Below are 26,374 nucleotides of genomic sequence, written 5' to 3' on the forward strand. Positions count from 1 at the left end.
TAAAAAATTAAGTTTATAAATGATTTGATAGACGTAACATATAAAAAATTATTTAATAAATTAAATGATAAGATTACATATTTGTTCTTATCATTAAAAATAATATCAAATGAAATTTAATTAGTTAAAATTAATTTAAAATAAAACTTGGATGATTTTTTTATAAAAAATATTAATAGTTGTAATTAATTTAAAATAAAAAAGGATTGGATAAAATGTTTATAGTAAAATATTGAATTTAAAAAACTAATACTAGTAATAATTAGTTATTTCTGTCGTTATAACTTTTATTAGTATTTATTATGATTATTATTAATTTCTTCATTAATATTGTTTTTAAATACTTTATATTTCGTTATTATTATTATAAATATTAGTTATCATGGATAAATGGTTGTAAATTTCAAAAAAAAAAAGTCAATGGCCATTTCATAATTGGATTTTTCATTCTCTTTAATCACTTTATTTTGGGAGTGACAAAATCTTATCTTCTTCCTCCAAATGCTTTCTCGTGAAGCGGATTTAGTGATGTTTTAAAGAGAAAGTCACGAAATTTTAGTTTATTTTTATCTAATTCTTTTATATATTTTTTTATTTTTGAAAATTAAAAGTGAATCATTCAAAATATGAAAATGAACTAAAGTTACATAATTTTTTCTTCCAAACCAACTAAAGGAAAAAAAAACATATCATCCTTATGTACTATCTCACAAATAGTAAATCCATGAAAAGAATAAGCACTTAATTTTTCCTCTCTTTAGTTAGTATTATTCTCTTCTCTCTCCTTCATCTCTTTTCTCTCATGGGATAAAAGTATCAATATTTATATTTTTAAATTACTGGATGTTATTTTAAGATACTATAGATAATTAATATTTATTGATAACATATTTTTAATCATTACATGCTTTTAAATTATAAAATATTTAAAATTGGTTAATATTTATTTCTGTTAAGTTTAACATTGAAGTCTTAATTTTTATTTTTAATTTTATATTTAATTTATTTACATCTAGCATAAATTAAACTATCCTATGTAAACTAAAACTTTTATTTGATTTATCCCAAAGAAAAACAAAAAATGTAAAATATTTTAATCAAAATAATTCAAATCTCTCAAAATTTAAAATCCGTCTTCCGAAAGAACCTAACACTAACACTACTTTTTTTACTTTTTTTCACCCTCTCTTCAGATACAAACAAATGGAATCTTGTAAAGAAAAATACGATAAATTAAATAATCTTAAGAAATTGTTAGTTTGAGCGATAAGGAACTCAATATCCGGTAGAAATCTTACATTTATTAAAAATATAATCAAAAATATAATTTATATAACGGAATATATATTTTACATTACAAAATAATTTTATGAAATTAAATTAGACTTAAATATACTTTTTTTTAAATAATATTAATTTAAAAAAAAAAAACAGTGATAGAACGAAAATGGGCCCACATTATCTTTCTCACATCTGACCATACCCGACACACTGTACTCAACTTGAGAACAACTGTATGCATTTCTTCCAACTCATAATTGATTATTGGGCCCATCTAATGCCAACACGTGGGCCTTTTATCCCTTCGCGTGTGTTGACCCCGTGTTCGGTTCGTGACATGCTGGGTCCTTTTCGGGCCCACAATTGGGTGTCTCTAATGGGCCCACCGGGCCTTTGCAAGCTGCCACCGGTCATTTTCACTTGTATTTTCAAATCAACAAAAAAGTGGGGTCATGATAAAATATGTTTTAATCTTTTCACTCTTTCTAAAAAGAAAAAAACATTTTGTTTATTCTTTTTTTATCTTTTTGATTTTAAAATATTGAAGTTCCAAATAAGCCACTTTTCCCCTTCATAAAAAAAATGTCTAAAATACTTAAAGATCAAAAGTATATTTTTAAAATTCAAAATACCAAACCAAGGATGAATGGTTATCACAACAAACAAAGCCTTAAAAAAAATATGAAAATTTATAAAAAGTATACATGAATTTATTTACTTGAAATACTACATGTCTAAATTGAGAATAAGTTATAAACAAAGTAACTAGATAACACCGACATTCTACCTAATAAAAAAGACAATATGAAACTCATTATCAGTTGATTTATAGATTAATAAGTTTGATTGCATAAATATTTCCACAAAAACTTTTAAAAGAGAAAAAAGAAGGAACAAATAAAATGAATTTAAAGATAAATTAATTTGTAAAATATATCCTATATAGTTTCTTAAGACCTACTTTGTAATTTGTGTGTAAATTAATTTTAAGTTTTTTTTTTATAACAAATAAATAAGTATATTTGGAAGCATTAAAAAATTATGTCATTTTCTTTAAATGTTATTGAAGCTTGTATTTATAATAAAGTAAACTTTTGTGCCATAAATACCAAGAAGTGGAGAATTTGTAAGTTCTTTGTAATAAGTGTTTTTCTATATTTACAAAACTGCTTTCATAATTCATGTTTGTAATGATATGAAGAAATGGTATGTGCAACCTAATTTTAGAGGGTCCATTTTTATGTTATTTTTATTTTATTTCACACAATGGATTAATAAAAAATTACTAAAATGTATATATACTAAAAAAAACTCAAAAGTATACTAGATAAAAAAATGAATAGGTTGACAATCACAGTTATTCATACGAAGACTAGGTTCGGTATTTTTTTTTCAGCATGTGTTTTTCTAATAAAAATTAGAATAATATAAATAATTTATTCCACAGCTACATTTATTTAGTCAACAAAATGAATTAATAGAAAAAATTGATTAGTTTGATTGAAATGAAATTCAGCCCAAATCTCCTATTTTTGGGCCAACATTGTGTGGCCTTAGTTTAGCTTAACGGTTAACTTTCATCATATTTTCCCATTATTTAACTACAAATACATAAATATACTTATTCATTTAGATCATTATTATCAATTTATTAGATCTTACATACATAATTATTTGATATTTTATTGTTGAGTCTCTAAATGAATTGCAATAAACATTAATGAAGAGTTATTTATATTTGTATACGATATTACATATAAAACGACATTAATTTTATTTCAACACTCTAATGATGAATTTTACCATAAACATTAGAGTTGATGGATATTTTTCAGTAGTGAAAAAAATAAAATAGAAGAAATATTTTACCTAGATACACACAGAAAATGTCATATTACATAACAAAATTAAATTTGAATTTAAACTTTAACCAAATGTTCATCCTCTCCATTATCATCATTTAAATTTGTATCTTTATTTTCTCTTCTCTTTCAATATTTTCCATAATTCAAACATCATTAGAGAATTGAGATGAAATTATAGAGGCAAAATAAATGTTTTGTGTGTATATAAGATGTGTATGGCTGAAAAAAAATTTAATTATATTAATTTTTAATCGATGATGTTGTGGTGTTACAACTTTATATTAATTTTTAATTGAAAAATAAATTTTAATAACAATAGTATTAATTTGTAATTGGATGAAATGTATAAAATGACACAACATATAATAATGAACATTTTTAATTACATTAACTTTTAATTAGTTCTAGGTTTAATTGAAGTTAAATTTATTTATTAAAAACAGTAAAGAGACGGTGCAATAAATAATTTGAAGAAAACGTAAATTTATACGATTTTATAAATTTGTACGACGATTTTATGATCCTACTACGGTTATGATGGAATATAACTCGTAAATAGTATATAAAATTATAGGATTTTATGATTTTATAATTTAATTATGACTACATTATTCTTGAGAAATGACTTAATCTTTCAAATTCAGAAAATCTCAGTCAAAGAGGGTACAATCTCAAAATAGAAACCAAGTTCATACCAAATTTTACAAGAATATTAGGGTCGTGGTAAGAAGAATAGTAAATAATGTATAGTTAATAAATTGTGGTGTATTATTTGTAAGAAAACGGGGCAAAACGAATTTAATGTAACAGAGAAGTTAGGGATACATTATTTTCAGAACCTTTACCACAGCAAGAGAAAACAAATGAATAAAAACACAAAAATCATGTAATATAGTACACGGTTGGATGAAATGTCAGCATACATGTTCAAGAAAACACCAAAACAGTTAGATTCACCATGGACCAGCAGTGTCCATAATATATTTTCTCCATAAATAAAAAATAAAAAAATCTATCTTTGAAGATAGATTCCCACATTCCAATTTTGCATAATAGGGCAGTGCCCTTGTTCCTTAACCCTCCATAGTGGAAAGAAGTTACCCTAGGGTCGCTTTACCCAGCTGGAAAGCCCCATAAATAGAGGGTACCCCTTGTGGTGTTTATTTTGTTCACCATTGAATGAATAAGATGAGGATGTAGTAGAAGGACAAAGGGTTAAGGTGACAAGTCATGTCTTTTTCCTATTTTTGCGACCTTGTCTCCTACTCTTGCTTTCGGGTTAAAATAATACGAGTTCAAATTTTTTACTAATTTTTTTAATATTGTTTTCTGTTGAATATTAAAAATATATTATGTTAGTATTTTAAATATTTTTTTAATATATTTTAAAATATTAACATTAATGGTAATGATGTGTATTATGAACGTACAGTAAAAAAAATATCACAAAAAAAACAGCGGAAAATCTAAATTCAAATAATACATCTTAATAGTTACAATACATATACATAGATGATGGGTATGGGCAAGTGAACACTATAAGAGCCAGAGAAATCTCCATCACAAACCTCCATGGCCCACATTCAGGATCAGGCCCTTCCTCTCTAACATTAAAATCTCAGCTCAATGGGCTCTTACCCCCACCATGCAACCAGGCCCAATTTCTCTTGTCAGACTATGTCTACCTCTTGTCCCTCTTCAATCCCTGTCACATCATTTATACATAAACACATACCTACATACTAATACACACAAAAAAAATACAAAAAAGATAAAACTTTTACAACTTCACTATTCATCTCTAACATAACCTACTTTAACCTAGGAGTTGGTATCATATTATAATCTAATTAAGCCTTAAGTTTCTCATAAATAAATTTATTTTCAACCAAATCTTTATTAATTAGTATATTTATTGAGTATTTTAAAAAATTTATATTTTTTAATTGAATTTTTGTTATTAATTCTTTTTTTAATTGAGTGATGTGATTGTTATTTTATTTGTCATTTATTTTCTTGTTTTCATATATTAAAAAGTGTGAGATTTTATTATTAATATAAAATATTAAAGTAATAAAAATTTATTATTATTTTATATTAACTATAATTATTTATAGGACAATGATATTTTGACAACATTCTCTTATAATCAGATGTGATATCTTTAAAATATAGAAAGTAAAAGAATAGAAATTACTTATAAAATGTTATAAAGGGAGATTGTGAAGTATTGATATAAAGATTTGGTTGTGTAAGAAGAAAAGTTGATAGATAAGATATGGGTAGAGAGGGAAAGAGATAGAGAGGGTTGGTTGTAGTTGTAGGGTCATAATCAGAGCACTAAAAGAAGCAGTTGTTACTAGTGAGTGGGAAGAGGTAACCCTACTTCTTCTATCAACAATCGATAGCAATAAATAAAAATTGTCATGTTTTTAACTTTTTCAAGCCTTTGGACCACATCTTACTCATTGCTCATCTGTAACATATAACTACCTATTCACTACCTACTACCATTCATATACCTATTTTTTTTTTTAAGTTTCGTATTTGGAGCCAGTTCACCATTCTTTGATGCATTGCAAAGTTGCATGACATGCACTCGTAAAACTTGTTACATGAATTTTAGTGGACCAACAACATCACTCATTCTCTCATTTTCCTCTTGCGTGCTCTTTCAGCATTACGCAACTCAATTTTTTTTTATTCAAAACATATTATATGTATTTGTTTTTCTGATAAATTAATAGTTAGTTATTTGCATTTGTGCCATATCTAAGGATTATTGCTAAACTATATAAACTGTTTAGTTTTTTTTTTTCATCAATAAGAATACATATATTAATAAGAGGCAATTTGGTTACCTCAACCTATATACAACAACAATAAAAAAGTTACTCATCATATAAAGTAATATTTTACTAGCATTACAAACTCAGTATAGAAACAAAGATTATAATGATATACACTCAAACAAGAAGCAAACCCTTCATGGTTATGATTTGAATACAAAGCTTAACCATCATTTAACAATAGTATCATTTATTCTGCAAAAGATGAAGTCAATAAGACACACAAAGATAATACAAAGAGCTAATTCAACAAGACATTTGATGTAAACCAAACCAAGACTACAAACAATAGTGAACGAAATCTAAAAATATGAAGAGTGTATAGATAATATCACTTATAACTAGTGGCAACATACAACATACACACAAGCTCTATCATGATGAGCCAAAAAGTGATAAAGCACCCCAAAATTGAAACTTTTAAATTGAGAAGAGACATGTAATTGAACTCAAACATCAATCAGAATAAGAAAATGTTGTTGATGAATACTTATTGGTGATCTAAACCCATGCTTTAGTTTGAGTCAACCTAAATTCTTCTTCCATTTCTATTATTGCATTTTTAAAGATAACATCATTTCTATGTGACCAAATATCTCAAATAATAGTCATCCACGTACAAATTCACACGTTACTACATTTGGTATAAAAACATTACTTGAGTGATATTACTCCTTGCTTCAAGATTCTTGACTCTTATCACTTAAGCAACTTTCACATTGCTTAATTATGTTATTTTTATCCATAAAATTTTAAAACTATATTTAATGAACTCAAATTTAATGTTACTTAGCGAAAAACATATCGATATAAAATAAAACGATGTAATCTTTTTTAAAGAAAAAATTGTTTAACATGAAGTTAAGAATTTTTATAATTGATAATACTTTGATCTGATAGGTTAATATTATACTATATAGACAAGTTGCAATTGTTATTGTTAAGATTAATAGTATTAATAATCTTTTATGCAAATAACATTATTATATGAACTATATCATTTTTTTGTATTTTTTAATGTGCACTCCAATTGTTTCCTTAGAATATCAAATTTATACTAAAAAGTACACTACAAGAATTTTTTATTAGAAACTAATTTTAAAAATAAAAATATTAATTATTATAGTAACCAATTTAGATACCAATTTACAAAATTAAAAATTATTGGTTACTAAAATAGTCACTATTATAAATAAAAAATAATAATTTATCACTAAATTTGTTACTAACTAATTAGAAACTAATTCATTTGGTAATCAAAACTTGGTGATTAATTTTTAGTGATTAATTATAATTTTTTTATTCATAATAATGACTATTTTAGTAATCAATAATTTTTAATTTTGTAAATTAATATTTAAATTGGTCAATATAATTACTAGCAATTATTGGTCAGTAAAATTAGTTATTAGTTTTTTTTTTTTGCAGTGGTAATAGAAATCCATTTAAGGAAAAAAAATCAAATTAAATTTTTTATAAAAATTAAACTTTCATGCGTTTTTTTTCTAAAATTTTATTTTTATTTATTTTTTATATATTTTTCTATCCTATACTTTCTTAAACAATTCGTCAATTAAATTTTAAATATTATTTAAATTAACAACAAATTTTATTAATTTAACATACATACTTAGTATTTTCTTGGAAAATATTCTTCGAGCATAGCATGACCCACTACTATATGCCTAATTGCTTTATCATTTTCTTAAGGAAATTTTGCTCACCTATAACTACTTGGAAAGGAATAAATATTTTAATAATGTGTATATTATTGGATGGTGTTGCAAAAAGTTCATACAAGTTGATGAAATGCTAATTTTAAATTCTTTTTGAACTATTTTTGTATTTATATATCATGAATTTTAATTAGAATTTTGAAATTGAAAAAGTATATATCATATGATGGCACTAAACTCCTCTTACCTTGAGACAGCTATATTGCATTACAAACCCTAACCTTATCTGTTTTCCATTTGGTCCAAACAACCTTAACACGCCTTAATAATGTTCCCTGTTTGCCAGCTGCAGAATAAAAGTACCTTATTATTAAATTATTACGCACATTAAATTGCTGAAATGGAATTTCGTTGACCTTTTAGATACATAGAATCCAATTATATACACTTTCTTTTGATAAAATTAGAAAAATTCCTCAATCAATCTAATCTTTCAAACCATGCACTATGCACCACTTTTAAAAGATATATAATTTCTCATCCTATTATCTAAATTGAAAATCAGACAAGAATGGTTGGTTCAAAAAAATGAACCTGTGTCAAGCAATTAGTTCAAGTAAATTACAAGATTGACTTGAGAAAAAAAATCATAAATTCAATAAGAATGGTTAAATTGGATTCATTAAAAAATAGGGTCAAATATTTTTTTGTCCCTTGATTTTCGGTAAATTTTGAAATTAGTCCATTTCGAAACTTTAGACCAATTTAGTCTTTCGTCTTTCGAAACACGTGAATTTAGTCATTTTAATCAAATTTTGTTATGTTTATTTGACATTTCAAACGCGTTTCATAATAGTATTTGACTTAACATTAAAACAAAAATGTGTCAAACAATATAAACAACTCAAATACAATCCTGAGATGCGTACGAAACATCAAATAAACTTAACAAAATTTGATTAAAAAGACTAAATCCACGTATTTCAAAAGATAAATGACTAAATTGATCAAAAGTTTCAAAAGGGACTAATTCCAAAATTCACTTAAAGTTAAGGGACCAAAAACACATTTAACCCCAAAAAAATAACAATACTTTGTTTTAACTTTTTTTTAATTTAAAATCAATCTAATTTTTTATTTTATATATAAACTTGTAATTATTAATAAATATTATAATTTTTTTTAGTTTAACTTGTTTTTAACTTTTTGGAAAAAAAATCAATCTATTTTTGTTTTGTTTTATGTAAATTTTTAATTATGAATAAATATTTTTAACTTGTATGGTCAAATATTTCATTTAAACTTGTATATGTTTTTTAAATATTAAGAATCAACAAATTGATGCTTTATTTTAGTTTTTAACATTGTAAAAGAATGATATTATATTTTAATATTGTTTAATATATTAGTTAATTATTGTAATAATGCTTTTAATAGTGATTCGATCTCAAACTCAACTATGCTGAATCCAATTATTGAATCTTTAACTATAGTGTCGTCATCGATTCTAAAAATATTTAACGTAGCATGATTTGTTTTGTATTTTTTAGTAAATGATATTTTGTTAAATTAAGTAAGCATCTTTCTTCTATCCTTATACTTCCCTTCCTTTATTATTTTTTGAAAAACATTACAAGAATATATATATTTTTGCATTGCACCAACCTAAGTATTTGAAAAACGTAGAGTGTATGGCTATAAGGAAGAATACCGTATGTGTTAAAAAATGGGAGGTATTTATGCAATTTCATGGAACCTAGAGGATGATTAATGTATTTTATTCTATACAATTTTTTTTTTTATTTTTCCAATTTTATTGACAGATTAGAACTCATAATTCATTCGAATAATTTCTAAGAAATGTGTGAGTGAGGCCAAATTAAAAAGTTGAGTTGATTTGTGGTGGTGGTCGTTGATTTTGAAGGCAATTAGGTGTTAGGTGTTACATGTGGTATTAAAGTAGGGCATCTTTCCTAGTATGGTGTGGTCTGAGGATGAACCATTTGGAGGACATTTAAAATCTTTGGTACTAACAATGGTGGGGTGTGTTTTTCAATGCAAAAGAGGTGAGGTATGGAGAAGGAACAACGAACAACTCTTAGAGGATAAGAGAGATACATTGATGGATGAAAATATTCATAGAAATGGAAGATATATGAAGGTTGCTCAAGTGTGAGACTATAAATTTTAAAATAATTTAGTGAAATTATTTACTACTACCTACACCAAGAAGATGCATATGGTTTTTAGTAGCTCTTTACTAGAACTCGAAAGTTATTTACTCAGAGTAATTTAAAGAAGATGACCTTTTAAGAAATTTTCAAGGAAGTGCAAGTTTCTTCCTTTGTATGGTGTGGTTCGAGAACAAATCAAGTAAAAGTTGTAGGCATGTAACATCCTTCTTAGACTCAAGCAATCTAATTATTATATGACGTAAAAATTCTTATCAATAGTATATTTTGTATAGATAAAAATAGTTGTAAAGAAATTGACTTTAAGTCTAACTCAAGTGACTTGAAAGATAAGGTTAGCACCCACTTATATATTGTAAACTAGCTTCATCTCTAGTAGATGTGAAACTTCTGACATATCCCCTCACGCCAAGACATAAACATTTCAAGTGTGAGACTAGACATTAATGGGTGGTTCAATAACGGTTGAAACAATAAATTTAACAAACAAAAACTTCGTCGGGATAGGTTTTATCTCATGATTTTGATGTCATGTTAAGAAATTGACTTTAAATCTAATTCAACCTCACAAAATCGGTTTGTAATAAGGTGAAATTTTTTGTACTCATTTATATATTGTAAATTAGTCTTATCTGGTTTATAGTGCTCTACTTTCTCATTTCTGGTCAATGTGGGACTTACTCATTTTCTGCCCTTTTCTGTACCGCCGTTCTTCTTAACGGGACACGCTTGACCTGACCCACACTGTCAGGAAGACTTTCAATACTAGGACCATACTGGTACTGCACTCGTCTGAGCCGGTATTAACCATCGGCTCTGATACCACTTGTTAGGTTTATAAGGAGGGGGTATCACTAGGGAGATACAACACCAATGAGATCTGAGCCTAACCACATAAGACACTGACACCACTCTCAACCCAAAACCTTAAGGCAATGGGTTTATGGGTCTTTATTCTTATATAGTGCTCTACTTTCTCAAGTGTGAGTCTAAGCACTATATAAGAATCAAGACCCATAAACTCATTACTTTAAGGTTTTGGGTTGAGAGTGGTGTCAGTGCCTTATATGGTTTGGCTCATGTCTCATTGGTGTTGTATCTCCCCAGTGAAACCCCCTCCTTATAAACCTAACACTAACAATAGTCAATATGACATATGATACCATAATAAATAAATTTTATTTTTGATGAATTGGTATTTTTTTTCTTAAATGTGCTAATAAAAAATTATTATAAGATCTAAAAGTGAAATAAAGCTTAAACTTTATGGAGTCATCATATCATATTTCCACATGACTTCTATGCAACACTTATTATACGACATCTAAGAGAACATGCAAGACCAAAGACGAAACTCACAACAAGGTCCAGCGCAATTTGAATTTGTCAAATCATCTTAAGAAACCATCAACATATTCCACTAAAATCTTTGACCCGTTAGACTAACCTTTTGCATTTGTATACTAAGTTGGTGTTGTTTGTACACAAAAAGGATGTTCAGTGCAAAAGGAAGTTTGAAGCATTACAAGTTCGGTGCAACAAAGATCTATGTCAACTAAATGGTTATTAACCTCCGCTATAACTCTAACATGGAATAAAAGCTCTACATGTAATTCACAACAACTTTGTTCAATACATATATAAATAGAAGTCTTGTCATGCATAACAAATTAACAATCTTGCAAAAAAGTATCAATGTAGTTTCCATGTGTCACTACTTTAGGATATTAAGGGTAGATCATAAAATATGTTGTAGAAAATGTCCGCTACATTGTAAAACCTTCACTTTGTGAACATATATCTAACCAAAAAGTTTCAATTTGTATATTTTTTTTTGGAAAGTTATCTCATCATCTAAAATAATTGTTTTGTTACAACTAAGAGTGACATCTGTAAAATACTAGGAAAAAAAAACTATAAGTGACTTTAGTGAAAAAAAAAAAATCAATGTGTTTGTATTCATTATTTAATTAGTGAAATCCTTTACAATTTGTAAAATGACTTGAATGTAACTCAAAATTAGGTTGAATAAATATAAGTGTAAAGTGTTTTATAGCTTTGCCTATTACACTTGTACAAACCTTGGTTATCTTTGACAAGGTCTTTGCTAAGATTGTTTGATAAAAAAATTTCAACTAGTAAAGCATCATTACCGAATCATCAAGTGAAAATATTTAGAAATATCAATCTATTAATTATAGGTAATGGTAAGGGTAAAGTTTAATCACGAGTAAAAAAAGATGAGTCACACATAAAAAATGACTCTGGACAAGTTTCTGAGAAATGGATCATCCTACACTAATTAGAGCCAAATTCTCCATTTCTTTGCTATTAAATAATTCTACTCGTGATGTGAACATATTTTAAGATTTAAAACACATTTACCATTGTTTATCAATTTTAAATCATATTTTGTAATACTAGTAAATAAAAGATCCATACTTTTCTTTTCCTATATTACTTTTAATTATATTTTAATGTCACAACACAGAAAATCTACACTAATAAGTTAAATAAATTTAAAAAAAAAAAGCTTAATTGATTAACTAATGATGAGGGAAAAGTAGGAAAGAAAAACTCTTATATCTACCCAAAAGGAACTACATAATCTAAAATGCAAACTATACATATATTTTATGTAAAAGTGTATATCAAATTAAAATTAATATAAATTTTAAATTTTAAATCATTAAAAAATAACGTGATAAAAAAATTGTCAATATACCACATCGCCTATATTTCTACTCGTTAAAACAGAGTTCGTGATATTATTTGAGTCAAAACGTGGAGGGAAAAAAAGGCCATACATTTGAAACTTTTCGAAAGTACAATTAAGCCCTCCTGATTTTATAAATCAATTTGATGGAACATTACAAAGACAAAGTTCTGTTTTGTTAATTTTAGTAACCTATTAGGTTGTCCATTATAATTTTAACGGTTTAACTCCAAATTGGTGATTTCCTCAAAGTGATAATATATATATTTTTGATATGTTTATAAAATTATTTTTAGTAATTATATATTCATGAGTTTCATGTGAAAATAAGTGAAAATATAAAACTGTGCAACATAAAAGTTTCAAGCATTTATTATGTTTTTAAATAGAGTCTCTCTCCAAACCATTATAATGCAGAATGCTTAATTAGTAAGTTTGTCCTTGATGCTATTATTCACTTTGGTTCAAAACTTTTTAGTTCAATAAGTCACATAATTAAATCAATTCCTTTAGTTATATTTGTATAAACCACCTTAGCATTTTTGTTGTAAATGTTATGAGTTAGTGTGTAATATTTTTTTTTGACTTAAATACCTTTTTGTCCTCATTCTTATAGTGTTTGTTGCGGATGATTCTTATAGTTAAATGCTTAATTTCTTTAGTTATGTTTGTTACGAAATGTTTCAAATGGTCATCATTTTCGCAATTCGTGTTTTATTTGGTCATTTACTATAACGTCGTTTAAATCATTAATGGAGCATTGTACAGGTCACACGGTTTGTACTGTAAAGATACGTGTAAAAGTAATACTTAATGTTTAAAAATTAAACAAATAAATATATTGTAAAATTGGAATTATAAAATATGGACACAAAATAAGGAAATCCTCCCTTTATATGCTAGTAAATTTTTTTAATTTGTATAGAAATTTGAGTTAAAATCAATAATATTTATTTTCAAAACATATAACTAATTTTTAAAATATTTATTAAATAAAATAAATTTTAAAAAGATTTTTAGAATAACGGTCAAAGATAAATTATTTTTAAAATAATAAATAAAATTGGAAAAATTAAATATGTACACAAAAATATTTTTAAAATAACTACTAAAGATCGAGAAGGTTTTTAGAATAACGATTAAAATTAAATTATATATAATATAATTAATTTTTAAAATAATAATTAAAGATAAAACTGAAAAATATAAAAAAATATGTTTATTTTATATATATATATATATATATATATATAAACATATATAAAATTTTGACATTTGTAATATATATATCGGATGTGAACATCCGATAAAGAAAAAAAAAATACTAATGTTGACATCCATAAAAAAAAATTGAACAAAAATTGATATTTATAAATAAATATAATTTTAATATCATTATGATGACATTTATAATAACTGAAAATTGAAAAAAAAATCAAATATTCATGTCCAGAAAACGAAATAAGATACTAAATATCGACATATGTTAAAAAAATTTATAAGTGAATAGGTAAGAGAGAAGAAATAAGGTTAAATTATTCTAGAGGTCCCCATTTTTGTAGCAAAATCTCAAGATCTCCCTATTTTTATTTGACTCAATTTAATTCTTATTTTTGAAAATTGGTTGCAATTAGTTCCTTTCCGTTAGTTGTCCAGTAACAGTGCTAATTATGTGCCATGTGTCAGCACGTGGGTTTTTTTATATTTTTTGATTTTTGAATTTTTTATAATTTTTCTAAAAAATTAAATTGCCACGTGTCAATCTGACGTTGTGCCACGTGGCAGAGACAATGTGATGTGGCAGTGACAGTGCCACATGTCACTATTGCATGTCAAAAGTCTCACTGTAGTTTTGTTATTTTATCTCAATTTGGTCCCAATTTTTTTAAAACTGAATCAATTTCATCCCTATATCAAATTTAATTTTTATATAAATTTACAATAGTATTTTTATTATAATTGATATTTTTAACAAAATTAAGTTTATTTAAATGTATATTTTGCATTGAACTTTATTTAAATATTGTTTCAAATATTTATATATCAATAATTTATAGACAAATGTTAGAATTGTTATAATTTTTTTTAAAATTTTATATTTGAATTTATAAAATTTTTATTTTTAAAGCAACTCTAACATTTATCTCTAAATTATGGATATATAAATATTTAAAATAAAATTTAAATAAATATCAGTGCAAAATATACATTTAAATAAATTTAATTTTGTTAAAAATATCAACTATAATAAAAATACCATGGTAAAATTTATATAAAATTTAAATTTGATATAGGATGAAATTGACTCAGTTTTAAAAAAATTGGGACCAAATTAAGACAAAATAACAAATAAAGGAATTACATTGAGACTTTTGACATCCAATAGTGACACGTGGCACTATCATTGCCATATCACACCGTTTCTGCTACGTGGCACAATGTCAGATTGACACGTGGCAATTTTTTTATTTGTTTTTAAAAAAATTATAAAAAATTAAAAATTTTAAAAAATTTTAAAAAATTAAAAAAAAATCAAAAAAATCACGCTGACACGTGACACATAATTAGCACCTGGACAACTAACGAAAAGAAACTGATTGTAGCGAATTTTTGAAAATAGAAACTCAATTGAGTTAAATAAAAATGGGGGAATGTACTTGAAATTTCGCTACAAGAATGGGACCTCTGAAATGATTTAACCAAAAAATAATTACTTTTAATTAAAGGGTAAAGTGAGAATTTTAAATTTATTTTGGAGTTACAGAATAAATGGTTGGAGGTGCAGGAAGAAATTCCAGTTTAGTTCAAGTTCATCGGGTTGGGAAGTGGAGTGAGACACTTGTCACCTGTATAATGTGATAGATAGACGAGGGAAGAGATTAAAGTTCAATTCTGGGAAACCCCGTGTTCCTCATTTCCGTTCCGTTACAACCGTACAAAAATACCCGTATAGTTGAGATTGTAAACTCTGCGTACCAAGCGAGGTTGCTTTCGTAATACTTGAAATGGCTGAGAAGCAATCTCCAGGCACAATCACAGTGAAACACAAGACCTGAAAGACAAATATGTAAAATTATTAATTATTATTTTATTTAGATCAAAATTCTTTATTTTAATTAACTCAATTATCATATTTAATTTAAAATTATTTTATGAAATAATATAAAATATATTATTATAAAAATAATTAAATGTTTATTCAATTCTACAGAGTAAAATATTTATATTAAAATTTAATTATATTGTACAAATTTAAATTTATATATTAAATATGTTTTATTTTTTAAATCCTCCATATACAAAATATTACAATTTTAAAGATCGAACCTAAAATCTTTTCTTTATTTGTCATTCATTTAACTAATAAATCTCCTTATTACTTATTTGTATTATTGTTATGTTTTGTTTTTGAAGTATTATTTGAAGCTAGTTTTAATATTTTAAAATATATTAAAGAAAAATTATAAACCAACATTAATGACTCAAGAAAATTTGTATACTCAGTTGTTGTGACAATCGATGAGTTAGCTCGATCACATACACTCGACTATATATTGTTTATAGATTAAAAAATTATTAAAATACTTGTCTCAGATGAATACATAAATTCATACAACTAATAGTACGTGTATAAACAAATGTCTGAAAATCTTCGAAAACAATGTCATACATAATTTGATAATATGTTTATTTATCTATTATATATCCTTTCTAAAACATAAAACTTTGAATGAAATACGCCTTCATAAACTTTATAAATTTTTACAGATTATTGATAATTGGTTTGAGTCACACTTATACAATCCTAACTTCAATAAAATATTTGAAATTTTCACCAGTTACATATATAATAATCTAATACATTATTTTGTATATAATATATAAAATTAATCAATTTTATAAATTTATTTTAATTATTAATATTTAATATGATTAAAAGTTACTGTGCGCTATATTAGACAGAAGAGATTAAAGTGCGATTCTGGATTCTGGGAGCCCGTATTCTACATTTCGGTTACAACCGTACGAAAATACCCGTATAGTCGAGATTATAAACTCTGCTTAGCGTAGCGAGGTTGCTTTCGTAATACTTGAAATGGCGCAGAAGCAATCTCCCAGACACAATCACAGTAACACACACAAGAACTGAGAGAGAGAAGAAAAAAAAAAAAAAAGGGAAAGAGCATTGACCGCCATTAAAAACCACTTCCCTTTATATATCACTCCCAAACACATTCCCTTCATTATCTTTCCATTTTCTCTTCTCTTTCTAGTTTTTTTTTTCTTACTCTCCATTCTCCTTCACAGCTCGTAACAGAAAACTCTTCAGAACTTCCTTCAAAACCAAGAAGCGCGTTTCCATTTCCCTGCACTTCCTGTCCGGTTCGGTTCATTTTGGATCATGGAGCAAACCATGCTTGAAGCCATTCAGTTCAACGAGGAAATCCAAGGCATCATAGCTCCGGCGCCGGAAACTGCCAGTTCCTTTACTGCGCTGCTCGAACTCCCGCCGACGCAGGCTGTCGAGCTCCTCCACTCGCCGGAGCAAGCTGGGAAACCACCGCGCCATAATCCGAAACCCTGTCCGTTGACCTCATTTGCCTCCGCCTCCGCTTCTGCCGCCAACCTGACCTTCCCATCAAACGCCGCACTGATCGAACGCGCGGCCAGGCTCTCTGTCTTCGCCGGAGAGAATTCTAACTCCAACTCCAACTCCAACTCGACGGAGATTAAGCGAGAGCTGCCGGAGACCGATTCCAACCCGAGTTCAACTCAGGGCGGCGGCTCAGCCTCCGATCCCGTCCTGGAGAACAAGGACGAGAAGGGACTGAAGAGGAAGGAGCGAGAGAAGAAGGTATACCTCGCAAATTTCAATCGCAACCGGAGTTAACCGGAGTTAGGGTTTCGGTTTTCGTAATTTGTGCGAAATTCAATGATTCTGTGAAACGCAGGTGAAGGCATCTTCGAAGAAGAGCAAGAGTGTTGTCGCCGATGATAGTTCCGGCGACGGCGAGAAGCTTCCGTACGTTCATGTTCGAGTTCGTCGAGGTCAAGCCACTGATAGCCATAGCTTAGCAGAAAGGGTAACCTATTTAATTAACCACTGATTAATTATTTTAATCACAGTTATTTATAAGAGAAAAAGTGGAGTTGAATAATATTATTATGTCAAAAAAGTTAAGTTGAATATATATATATATATATATATATATATATATATATATATTTTTTTTTTTTTTTAAATAGTAGTACTTCTTACATTTGTTTTTGTTTAACCGTGCTGTAGGCTAGGAGAGAGAAAATAAATGCTCGGATGAAGCTTTTGCAAGAGCTGGTCCCGGGTTGCAACAAGGTTGGTCCTTTTTCTTCCTTTTTAGGGTTGAGTTTAACTCTTAATTATAGAGTTCATTAACCGCGATTTGTTCATTTTTCATGATTATGCCATGATTATCTGTCTGATTTGTCTCCTAAAAGTGCAATTATGTCCGGGGATTATGGGGTTTTGTAAACTGGCTTGTGTCATTGTCACCTTTTCACCTAAAAAAAGTGTATGCTTTTGTATCAAGAAAAGTGCTCACTCCCCACTGGGTGTGTCAACACGGCATTTTCGTAACCTTCTCTCTGGTGTTGCTTTTTGAATTGGTTTGTAACGTACTGAACAAGATTGTTTCAAGGTTAACTCCGTCATTCCAGTACAGAAAAAAGCCTTTGTTATTCCAATTTTGTTCCTCTGTTTAAGAATTATTTGGATAATTTGTTTTAGTAAGCATTTATAAGAGAATAATATACACCAGTTAAATGAAGAAGGGCTATTTTATTATAACTGTTTTTATAGCAAGGTTTTATATAATCTCAAATTAGTTTATGCAAAATTTCAAATCAACTTTGTGAAATAAAGAAATAGTTCCTATTAATTAGCTCTGTATATAAAGTACAGAAGAAATTTCTTTTCTTTTATTGTGTATGCTTATGAAAAATTATTTGTCGTTAGGCTATCAAAAATGTTAATAACAAAATTTAATCATTTTTATCGCATTCTCTTTTCTAAATTTTGTTGAGATTTATTAAAGATTGCATAATTTAGTGGGACTTATTTTTTACATCAAAGAGTTAATCTTGATTTTTGTTGTTTCTTTTAATCAACTTTAATAAATAGTAAATGATGTTAGCAAAAATTGTATTAGACTGCGTTGTCAAGCCTCTTAAGTGCATAATGAGAAATTAGTGTTTGGTTTCTCATTGAACTCCCAAATCATGGTTTAGGCAAGCAGTAGTTTAGATTATCTACTGAAATTCAAACACATTTGCGAGGAGTTTGAGGTAGGTTCGAGCCCTTTCTCCATCCTTAACCAGTTTTGTTCCTTTAACAAGTTTTTGACTCCGGATTTTGGACGTCAATGTAAAAGAATGAACTGTACAAAAAGCGACAGCAAGGAAAGAATGTTACATAAAAGTAATATAGCGATTCTTCGTTTTATTTAGCCATAAATTAGTCGTTGTTTTTTTGAAAAGGACAAACAAAAATATGCGTCACGGTTTGTTCAGGACAATTAAGGAAATCCTCCCTCGTCCCTTTCTCCAGCCAGAAGGCTTAGTGAAGAGACAGAAGGGTGGGCGTGTGGGGGCGAAAATGGGGGGCATATTTTAGCTGGACTCTGCTCTTAACGATTTGAAGACACATAGGTGGGTGTATTGAAACTAGTGTGCATGGGTCCCCTCGGCCATTGAAATATTAATCCTTTAGACGGTGACGGTTCCATCTTCTCTAGGAGTTTGGTATCCATCAATCATTTATGGGATGGCGGAAATGGGGTGAAAAAAGAAAGCATTCCTTTTGCAGTGCATCTACCAAACGGATAAACCTAACTGGCTTTGAACACTGTACATGATCAAAATTATGGCCGCCTAACCTTAATCTAGATACACACCTCAAGATTTATCTCCTACAGTTTTCAATTGAATCTGTCTGTTTTGAGCTAGCTACAAGAGAAATTTATCCCTGATTGATTTGGAAAAACTATTTTTGTTTTTATGAAAACTTGACTACAAAATTATAACCTTATAAATACGTTGTTTCCTCTTATAAAAAAAATTGTACAATGAACAGTGAAAACAACAACAGCCTTGTTTCAGACAAATCTTTACTTTTATATTTTTAAAGTTAAAACAAAATGGTAGCTTTGTAAATACTTATGAAGAAACGAAAATCGTAATATATTTTCTCAAACCAACAAACTAGGTATTAGCTTGACCTTTTTCTATTTAATATAAAGTGATATTTTGAATAATTTTAGGTGCGGATGTTTCTCAACATGGGAAAAAATTAATCTCACTCCTTTTCACTTAATTAATGATTTACTATACACGATCACAATTTTATCGATGCTACTGTGGACCAATTTTGGTTTAATTTAGAGGCCTTAATAGTCAGCCACTATTGTGAATATTTAATGCATTTAGATTGTGTTTATTTTTTCTCCAAGCAGTAAATTTAGTAAATCAGATACCAGATATAGCTGAAGCTGACATAACAATGTTTGCTATACAGATATCAGGTACAGCATTGGTTCTGGATAAAATCATCAACCATGTACAATCTCTACAACATGAAGTGGAGGTCAGACTTTCATATCATTGACATTCTAGGCATTTTTGACAAACAATGAAAAAAATAAAGATATTAGAAGTAATCTGATTCTTAATATTACTGTGGATAGTGCGTACAAACATTTAAAAAAAGTGGCTGGTTTTCCTTTCTCTCGTCTTTATCTGATACTTCAAAATTGACATGTAGCCCAATAAAAAGCTACCGTTAGTTTCTGGAATATGATGGCAGTCATGATTCTATTATTTTGTAATATATGTCATAAAAGCTTCGACCTTCTTATATGAACATGGAATTGTATTTCATCTTATTACGGAACTGTCGCCTATCTGCCTAATGTGGACTAGAGACTTGAAAATAAATGCTCTTGGAGCTGTGCATTGCTTGGTTTTTGTATGTATCGCAGAAGTCATAAAAATGATAAAATTGTTTTCTTTGAGATGGTAATTTATGGAAGTAAGTTTGCGTTGCAAGTGAATTACAATTATGAAGAATCTCTCTATTGGAATACAATGCTATAATATGAATAATTTTCGTAAAGATGATGCTGTTCTTATTGATTTTCGTTATCAATCCAGATATTATCAATGAAACTGGCAGCAGTGAACCCAGTAATTGATTTCAACCTTGACAGCTTATTGGCTACCGAAGTAAGTATAATTTTTTAGCTTTTGTCTTTGCTGGGGAGTCATCTGAAGTAAATGCGCTATGGCTCCTCATTTACATAATAGATCGGTGTTCAAATCTTGTATTATCTTTTTCCTAATGATTATGAGATAGATCCCACCTATTTATTGTCTGCCAAGGGGATATCACACGAGAGAATCCACTTCCTGTGTGAATGAGTTTTGTCTGCTTGGATTCTAAAAGATTTGAGGAATAACATTTATCATCACCTTCTGGAGTAGTTTCAGTTATAGTTTTATTGGAAAACGGGCATTTGTGCAGTATTAAGAATTCTGATGTAATTTTAGACTACTCTCTCAAACACTTACATTTTCACATTGGTTAGTGATAGATCAAAAAATTTTACTCCTGCCTTATCAGTTGTGATTTTCTTTGTTTTTATATTTCCCAAAACACTGGAGTGGTGAACTTGAAAATTGGGACAGTGAAAGAGATGCCTCATAGTCAGTTACTGTGATTCATTCATTCTGTAGGATGTTCTTGCAGACCAACCTTAAGTAGACGCTTAACAAGAATTAACAATGTAATGTGTACACGTAGATGGTAGCATTTGATAGTCTATCTTATCACAATCAGTATATGCTCTGGGGTGTGTTTGTGTTGGATGAAACAATAGAGCCAGTTCAGCATTTTCCATTGATGTTTAGATTTTATCTTAATTTCCTTCTGCTGCTAAATATTGTCGGTAACCTGTAGGGAGTGTCTCCAATGGACTGTAACTTCCCTCCCACAGTTGCACCCGTCGTGTGGCCAGAAATCCCGCAGAATGCAAATAGACAACAATATCAGCAACCGTGGCAGTTCGATGCATTCCACCACCAGCCCGTTTGGGGCAGGGAAGAAGACAACACTAATTTTATGACTCCAGAAAACTCACTCTTGAGTTATGACTCATCGGCAAATTCAGGTACATCAGACTTAAGCTTCTATCGCACCCTTTCCTCCCAAAAGTCCATTCAACAAAAATTTGCATTTAGTTTCATCATGCTCCCTTCTTCAACTGGCAGAACTAGAAATGTACCCGCGCGTTGCGTGGATGTTAACCCTTTAAAAAAATTTCGGTAGACATCTAAACAAAATAACGAGGACAAACTTCAACTAATTCAATACGACTAACTCCATAAAAAATAGGCTCGTCAACAATTTTTTTGGAAAACCTTGACCAACTTTTATAGAGAACTAGTCTTGGTCTCCACCAACGAAAAATAATTTGAACAATGTCAATCGAAAAATAATCTTATTTTATATTGGTTGGAAAATGATTTTACTAATTGGTTAAAAGATATTGATTGAGAAAATTTTGATTAAATATTAATCTAGAAAGTTTTAATTAATATTGGTCGAGAAATAGTTGTACCAACATTTTTTTATCAACGTGGGTAGGACATCTACTAATCTCAAGAAACATAAAATAAAATTGTATTTGATATAATAAGTCAACAAAACACATTGATAATATTCACATAAATGTGAAATAGAAAAATGTTATATTCTTTGATTGTGAGTAGACCAATTACCCTCTTAAATTTATATAATTCGAATTCTTTTAAGACTTCTTATCTAACTAACATCTTTTACATAACATTTCAAATTCTTTTTAAAAATAAAATTCCTAATATTATAAGAATAGACATTCCCATATTTGTTAATTGAAAGGATATAACTTACGAATCATTTTGAATGGTCACGAGTTTCGTTTTTGATTTTCAAATAAGTTTTCAAATAAGACGTGTTCCCAAAACTAAAGGGAAATGATTTTTCTTTTGTATTTTGAAACAATTTGACATTTATTCTTGTGACCAAAAAAAGATTTATAAATTTTGTTTTAGCTTATAGAAAACACATTTTTCTACTTTGGACAATTATTTTCTCACTACTACCTCCGTAAGCACCATTGTCAACGCTACTGCAACTTTCATCGTGTTACCATTACCACTATCTTTAGTTTTATCATCACCCAGTCTTTGTCATCTTAATCATCGTTGACATATTACCATTGTAAACCATTGATGTTATTATTGTTACAATTGTCATTGTCGTTACTACTTTTATAATCGACACCTTCGCCATTGTCATTGTGTTACCACTGATAAGCTACTAGCCCCTGCAAGTAAATCTTATTGCAGTAGTCATTATCAATTTGTTATTACACCATTGCCATAAGACTAACATTTTCATCATTTACCACAATTGTTGTTGTCACTCCATACCAATACTGTTGTAGTGTTCAACATCGCCAACACTATACAAACATATTTTTAACCAAATAAGAATTTTTTCAAACCGATTTAATATGAATCTATAAACTAAAAATTGAAAGTTTAAAAGCCAGAAACCATCCTACGCTAAAAATATTTTTAAAAGCTGAAAACTGGTTGTAGGTTTTAAAATGTTTTTAACTCAACTAAAACCCTTTCCAAACGAGTCTCAATGATGCCTTTGTGAGGAATGTGTTTGTCTCTGTGTAGAGAGAGAATCCTTTCAATTATGATTTCACAACTTGCATTTGGATCTTGAATTGCTTTTAATAGGCGCAAATGAGTTGGGAAACCACACAAGGAACATTTAAGAACTCTATTTCATGGTACGAGGCCTTGATTGAGCACTCTAGTGGCAGGTAAAATAAATAAGAATTTTTAATTTTCTTTTATTCAATGAGCAATTTAAAGGGTAACCAGTTTCTAACAGAATTTACAACAGGTTTAAAATTATAATGAATGTTGTATCACCGTTATAATTAGTAATGAGTAACTGATATATACTTTGAATGTGTTTAATAAAAACACAGATTATTGATTAATTAGTAATTTTAGATAATTATAAAACAATAAATGTTATAGAAAATTAAAATTCTAAAGTAATAGAACAAACGGAAGAGGAATAATACTCATGACACCATATTGTTTTGTAACTCATCTTTTACATATTATAAATAGATAAAATGGATAGATGGGAGCTGTCTTTTTTCTATGGAACATACTGATGCTCTAAAGCATAAATGAATCATAAATAACTCAAACAAAGTTAACTTCTGATAAAAATGTTATAAATTGCTCAAAAGGAATTAGTTTGCATTATAACAAAAAATCTGTTATAACTCTGCAATTTTATCCTGGTATGTTACTTTTGAATCTGATATGAACAATTTAAAATTTGTGATACAGTATCTCTGCATTCAAATCAGTTGAAGATGGAGCTCTGAAGGGGTACAGAGGTGGTGGCACCAGTAGCAATTAGTGTATATAACAAATATAGTATTAGCAATTAGCCGTGATTTGAGCAGCCTCAACATTCAGCAGGGTTTCCTTGTCTTCTATTTTGTCAGAGTCAGTTGGAAACCTGGGATTTATTCAGCCAGCAAGGAAGAAGAATTGTTAATCTATTTTTATATAATATATTAGTATCACTATGTATACTAACTACAGGGGTCATTCAATCTATGAAGTGATTGATTGATTCAGATTGTAAAATCATTGACTGGACTATTAGTGAACTATCATGGAAGTTTGTTGCTCTCTTCATTGAATGCTACTTGACGGTTTGGTTCTTTTTCATTATTTTTCTGAACAAACTACTCTAATTTTTAATGCCGATCAGTATTTTATTTATTTTTCATTTCTATCACAGAAATAAATATTGTTATCTTGGGGTGCAGTACCACACCAGCATTGAATATCGATCTTTTATGGAGTTGAATTTAGCTGAAGTTGATAACAAAAATTTATTGCAACTTTTAATTTAACTGGAATTTGAGATAAATTTTACTTGAAAGTGGATGTGAAGAAAATTAGTTGAGATCATAGAAGATGAGTTTGAGATTTCAGCTTAATTCCAAATACACTTGATGTGTTTTACCGGATTGACTTGGCTAACAGTGGACTGACGTGAATTTCTGCTGTTGAAATTGGTCCCTGTAGGTTAAAATGAAGAAACAGGTCATGATGATGAGCTCTGCATTAACTTCTGGATTATTTCTATTTCAGCCACAAGCTTTTCAGGTGCAAGTAATTGCTGATGACACATGCAAAGGACAATTTATTTCTATTGGACTTTCTAAACGATAATATTTACTTCTGCATCCAACTAGGGGTGATAAATTTAAGGAGGATGTAGCAAATTCATCTATTTTCAATTTTCTGGTTTTCTTTGTTCTTCTATGATGCTATCCTACTCTAAAAGTGAGACATGATAAGAGGAACTAGATCATGTTTTTCTCATAATGCTGTCTCCTATAATTGTTCTTCAAAAGCATAGCCTTCTTCTAGGTTCAGTGCCTAGTGGCTAGAGTTGTCTGGTGTTACGCTGTCTTGTGATATAAAAGAACTATCATGTGGGGAGATAGATCCATGAAAGATTCTTCCAACTTCCTAAAAGTTTTTGTTAAAGATGACTTTGTTTCAACTATGATACTCTATTCTTAGAAATGTATACGGATTTTGATTCTTTTTCCCCTGGGAATACGTGTTATAGTAACCGAAGGAAACTTGTTGCAGTGTAAAAAGTAGCTCAGACTTTTGTACCTAATGATCAATCCCAGACACAATGTAAAAGCCATTGTGGTTCGTTACACAGCTGAGACAAACATCATGAGCGTTGCCTGATAAATGCCCAAGAAATCTACAGCATTTTCATGGCATCAACGTGCAATACCGAGATCATTTATTGAGGACATGTTTCGCTACAAACTAAAATTGTTCCAGATTTTTCTGTTAAAAATATAGAAAAAAGGTTGTTAAACACTATTTTACGACTATTTAATAACTTGCATAACAATAAAATAATCTTTAACAAAAGTTAACTTTTATATGTTTAAAAAAAAGAAAATAAATAATTATGAAAAATAACATCAAAATTATGTTATATACACTCATACACAGATCCATAACGCTGAACTAGCAGCAGCTTTTAATGGATCTCAGTATAATTCAATCATTAAAATCATACAGTCACCGTTACAGTTATAATAAATTAAACTTTCAATATTATGAGAACATAATTTGAGAAAAAATAAACAAGTATTTTTTCCCTAGAACGAATGCAAATTAATAAGAAAACATATATTATAATATATGATTTTTGTTCTTCATATGAAAACTTTTTTGTTATTAATATAATATTTTTAATTCATATTAAATGATTTATCTATTTTTTTGGTAGATCATTAGTTCTTATTTTCTAACAAGATGAAATTTAATTTCATAAACACTGAATTGTTTGTAAGTTTTTGTTTTCAATACTTTTTTCTTCATTTGAAGGATTCGATTCAATTATTGCAAAAAAAGGTGATCGTAGATGGCATTTGAAATATATTTTTCTTACCATTTGTAATTATTGAAAATGAGGGAAAACAGATATTGATATGACCAACTATTATGTAATGCATCACACTCAATTATACTTATGCATTATAATGGGATAAAGAATTGACTATATTATTAATATTACAGTATGAAAAAATTGGATGAAAACACATTATATCTAACTTGAAAAAAAATTCAAAAA

General features: G+C 28.4%; 1 protein-coding gene across 2 annotated transcripts; it reads left to right on the plus strand.

The window, feature by feature from the left end:
- The first annotated feature begins 16,583 nt into the window (after window positions 1-16,583).
- Window positions 16,584-24,429, plus strand: LOC114192167 (transcription factor bHLH48-like). 2 transcript variants are annotated; one of them, XM_028081791.1, is made up of 8 exons: window positions 16,585-17,434; window positions 17,532-17,663; window positions 17,867-17,932; window positions 20,129-20,197; window positions 20,764-20,835; window positions 21,569-21,779; window positions 23,404-23,489; window positions 24,037-24,429. In XM_028081791.1, the coding sequence occupies exons 1-7, from the start codon at window positions 16,982-16,984 to the stop codon at window positions 23,439-23,441; spliced, it is 1,041 nt and encodes a 346-aa protein (XP_027937592.1). In that variant the 5' UTR covers window positions 16,585-16,981; the 3' UTR covers window positions 23,442-23,489; window positions 24,037-24,429. The 2 variants fall into 2 exon arrangements, with proteins under 2 accessions (XP_027937593.1, XP_027937592.1); XM_028081792.1 differs by lacking the exon at window positions 23,404-23,489 and having other exon boundaries at window positions 16,584-17,434.
- Window positions 24,430-26,374: the final 1,945 nt, after the last annotated feature.

This window comes from Vigna unguiculata, chromosome 7, assembly GCF_004118075.2.
Source record: "Vigna unguiculata cultivar IT97K-499-35 chromosome 7, ASM411807v1, whole genome shotgun sequence".
NCBI classification, from domain to species: domain Eukaryota; kingdom Viridiplantae; phylum Streptophyta; class Magnoliopsida; order Fabales; family Fabaceae; genus Vigna; species Vigna unguiculata.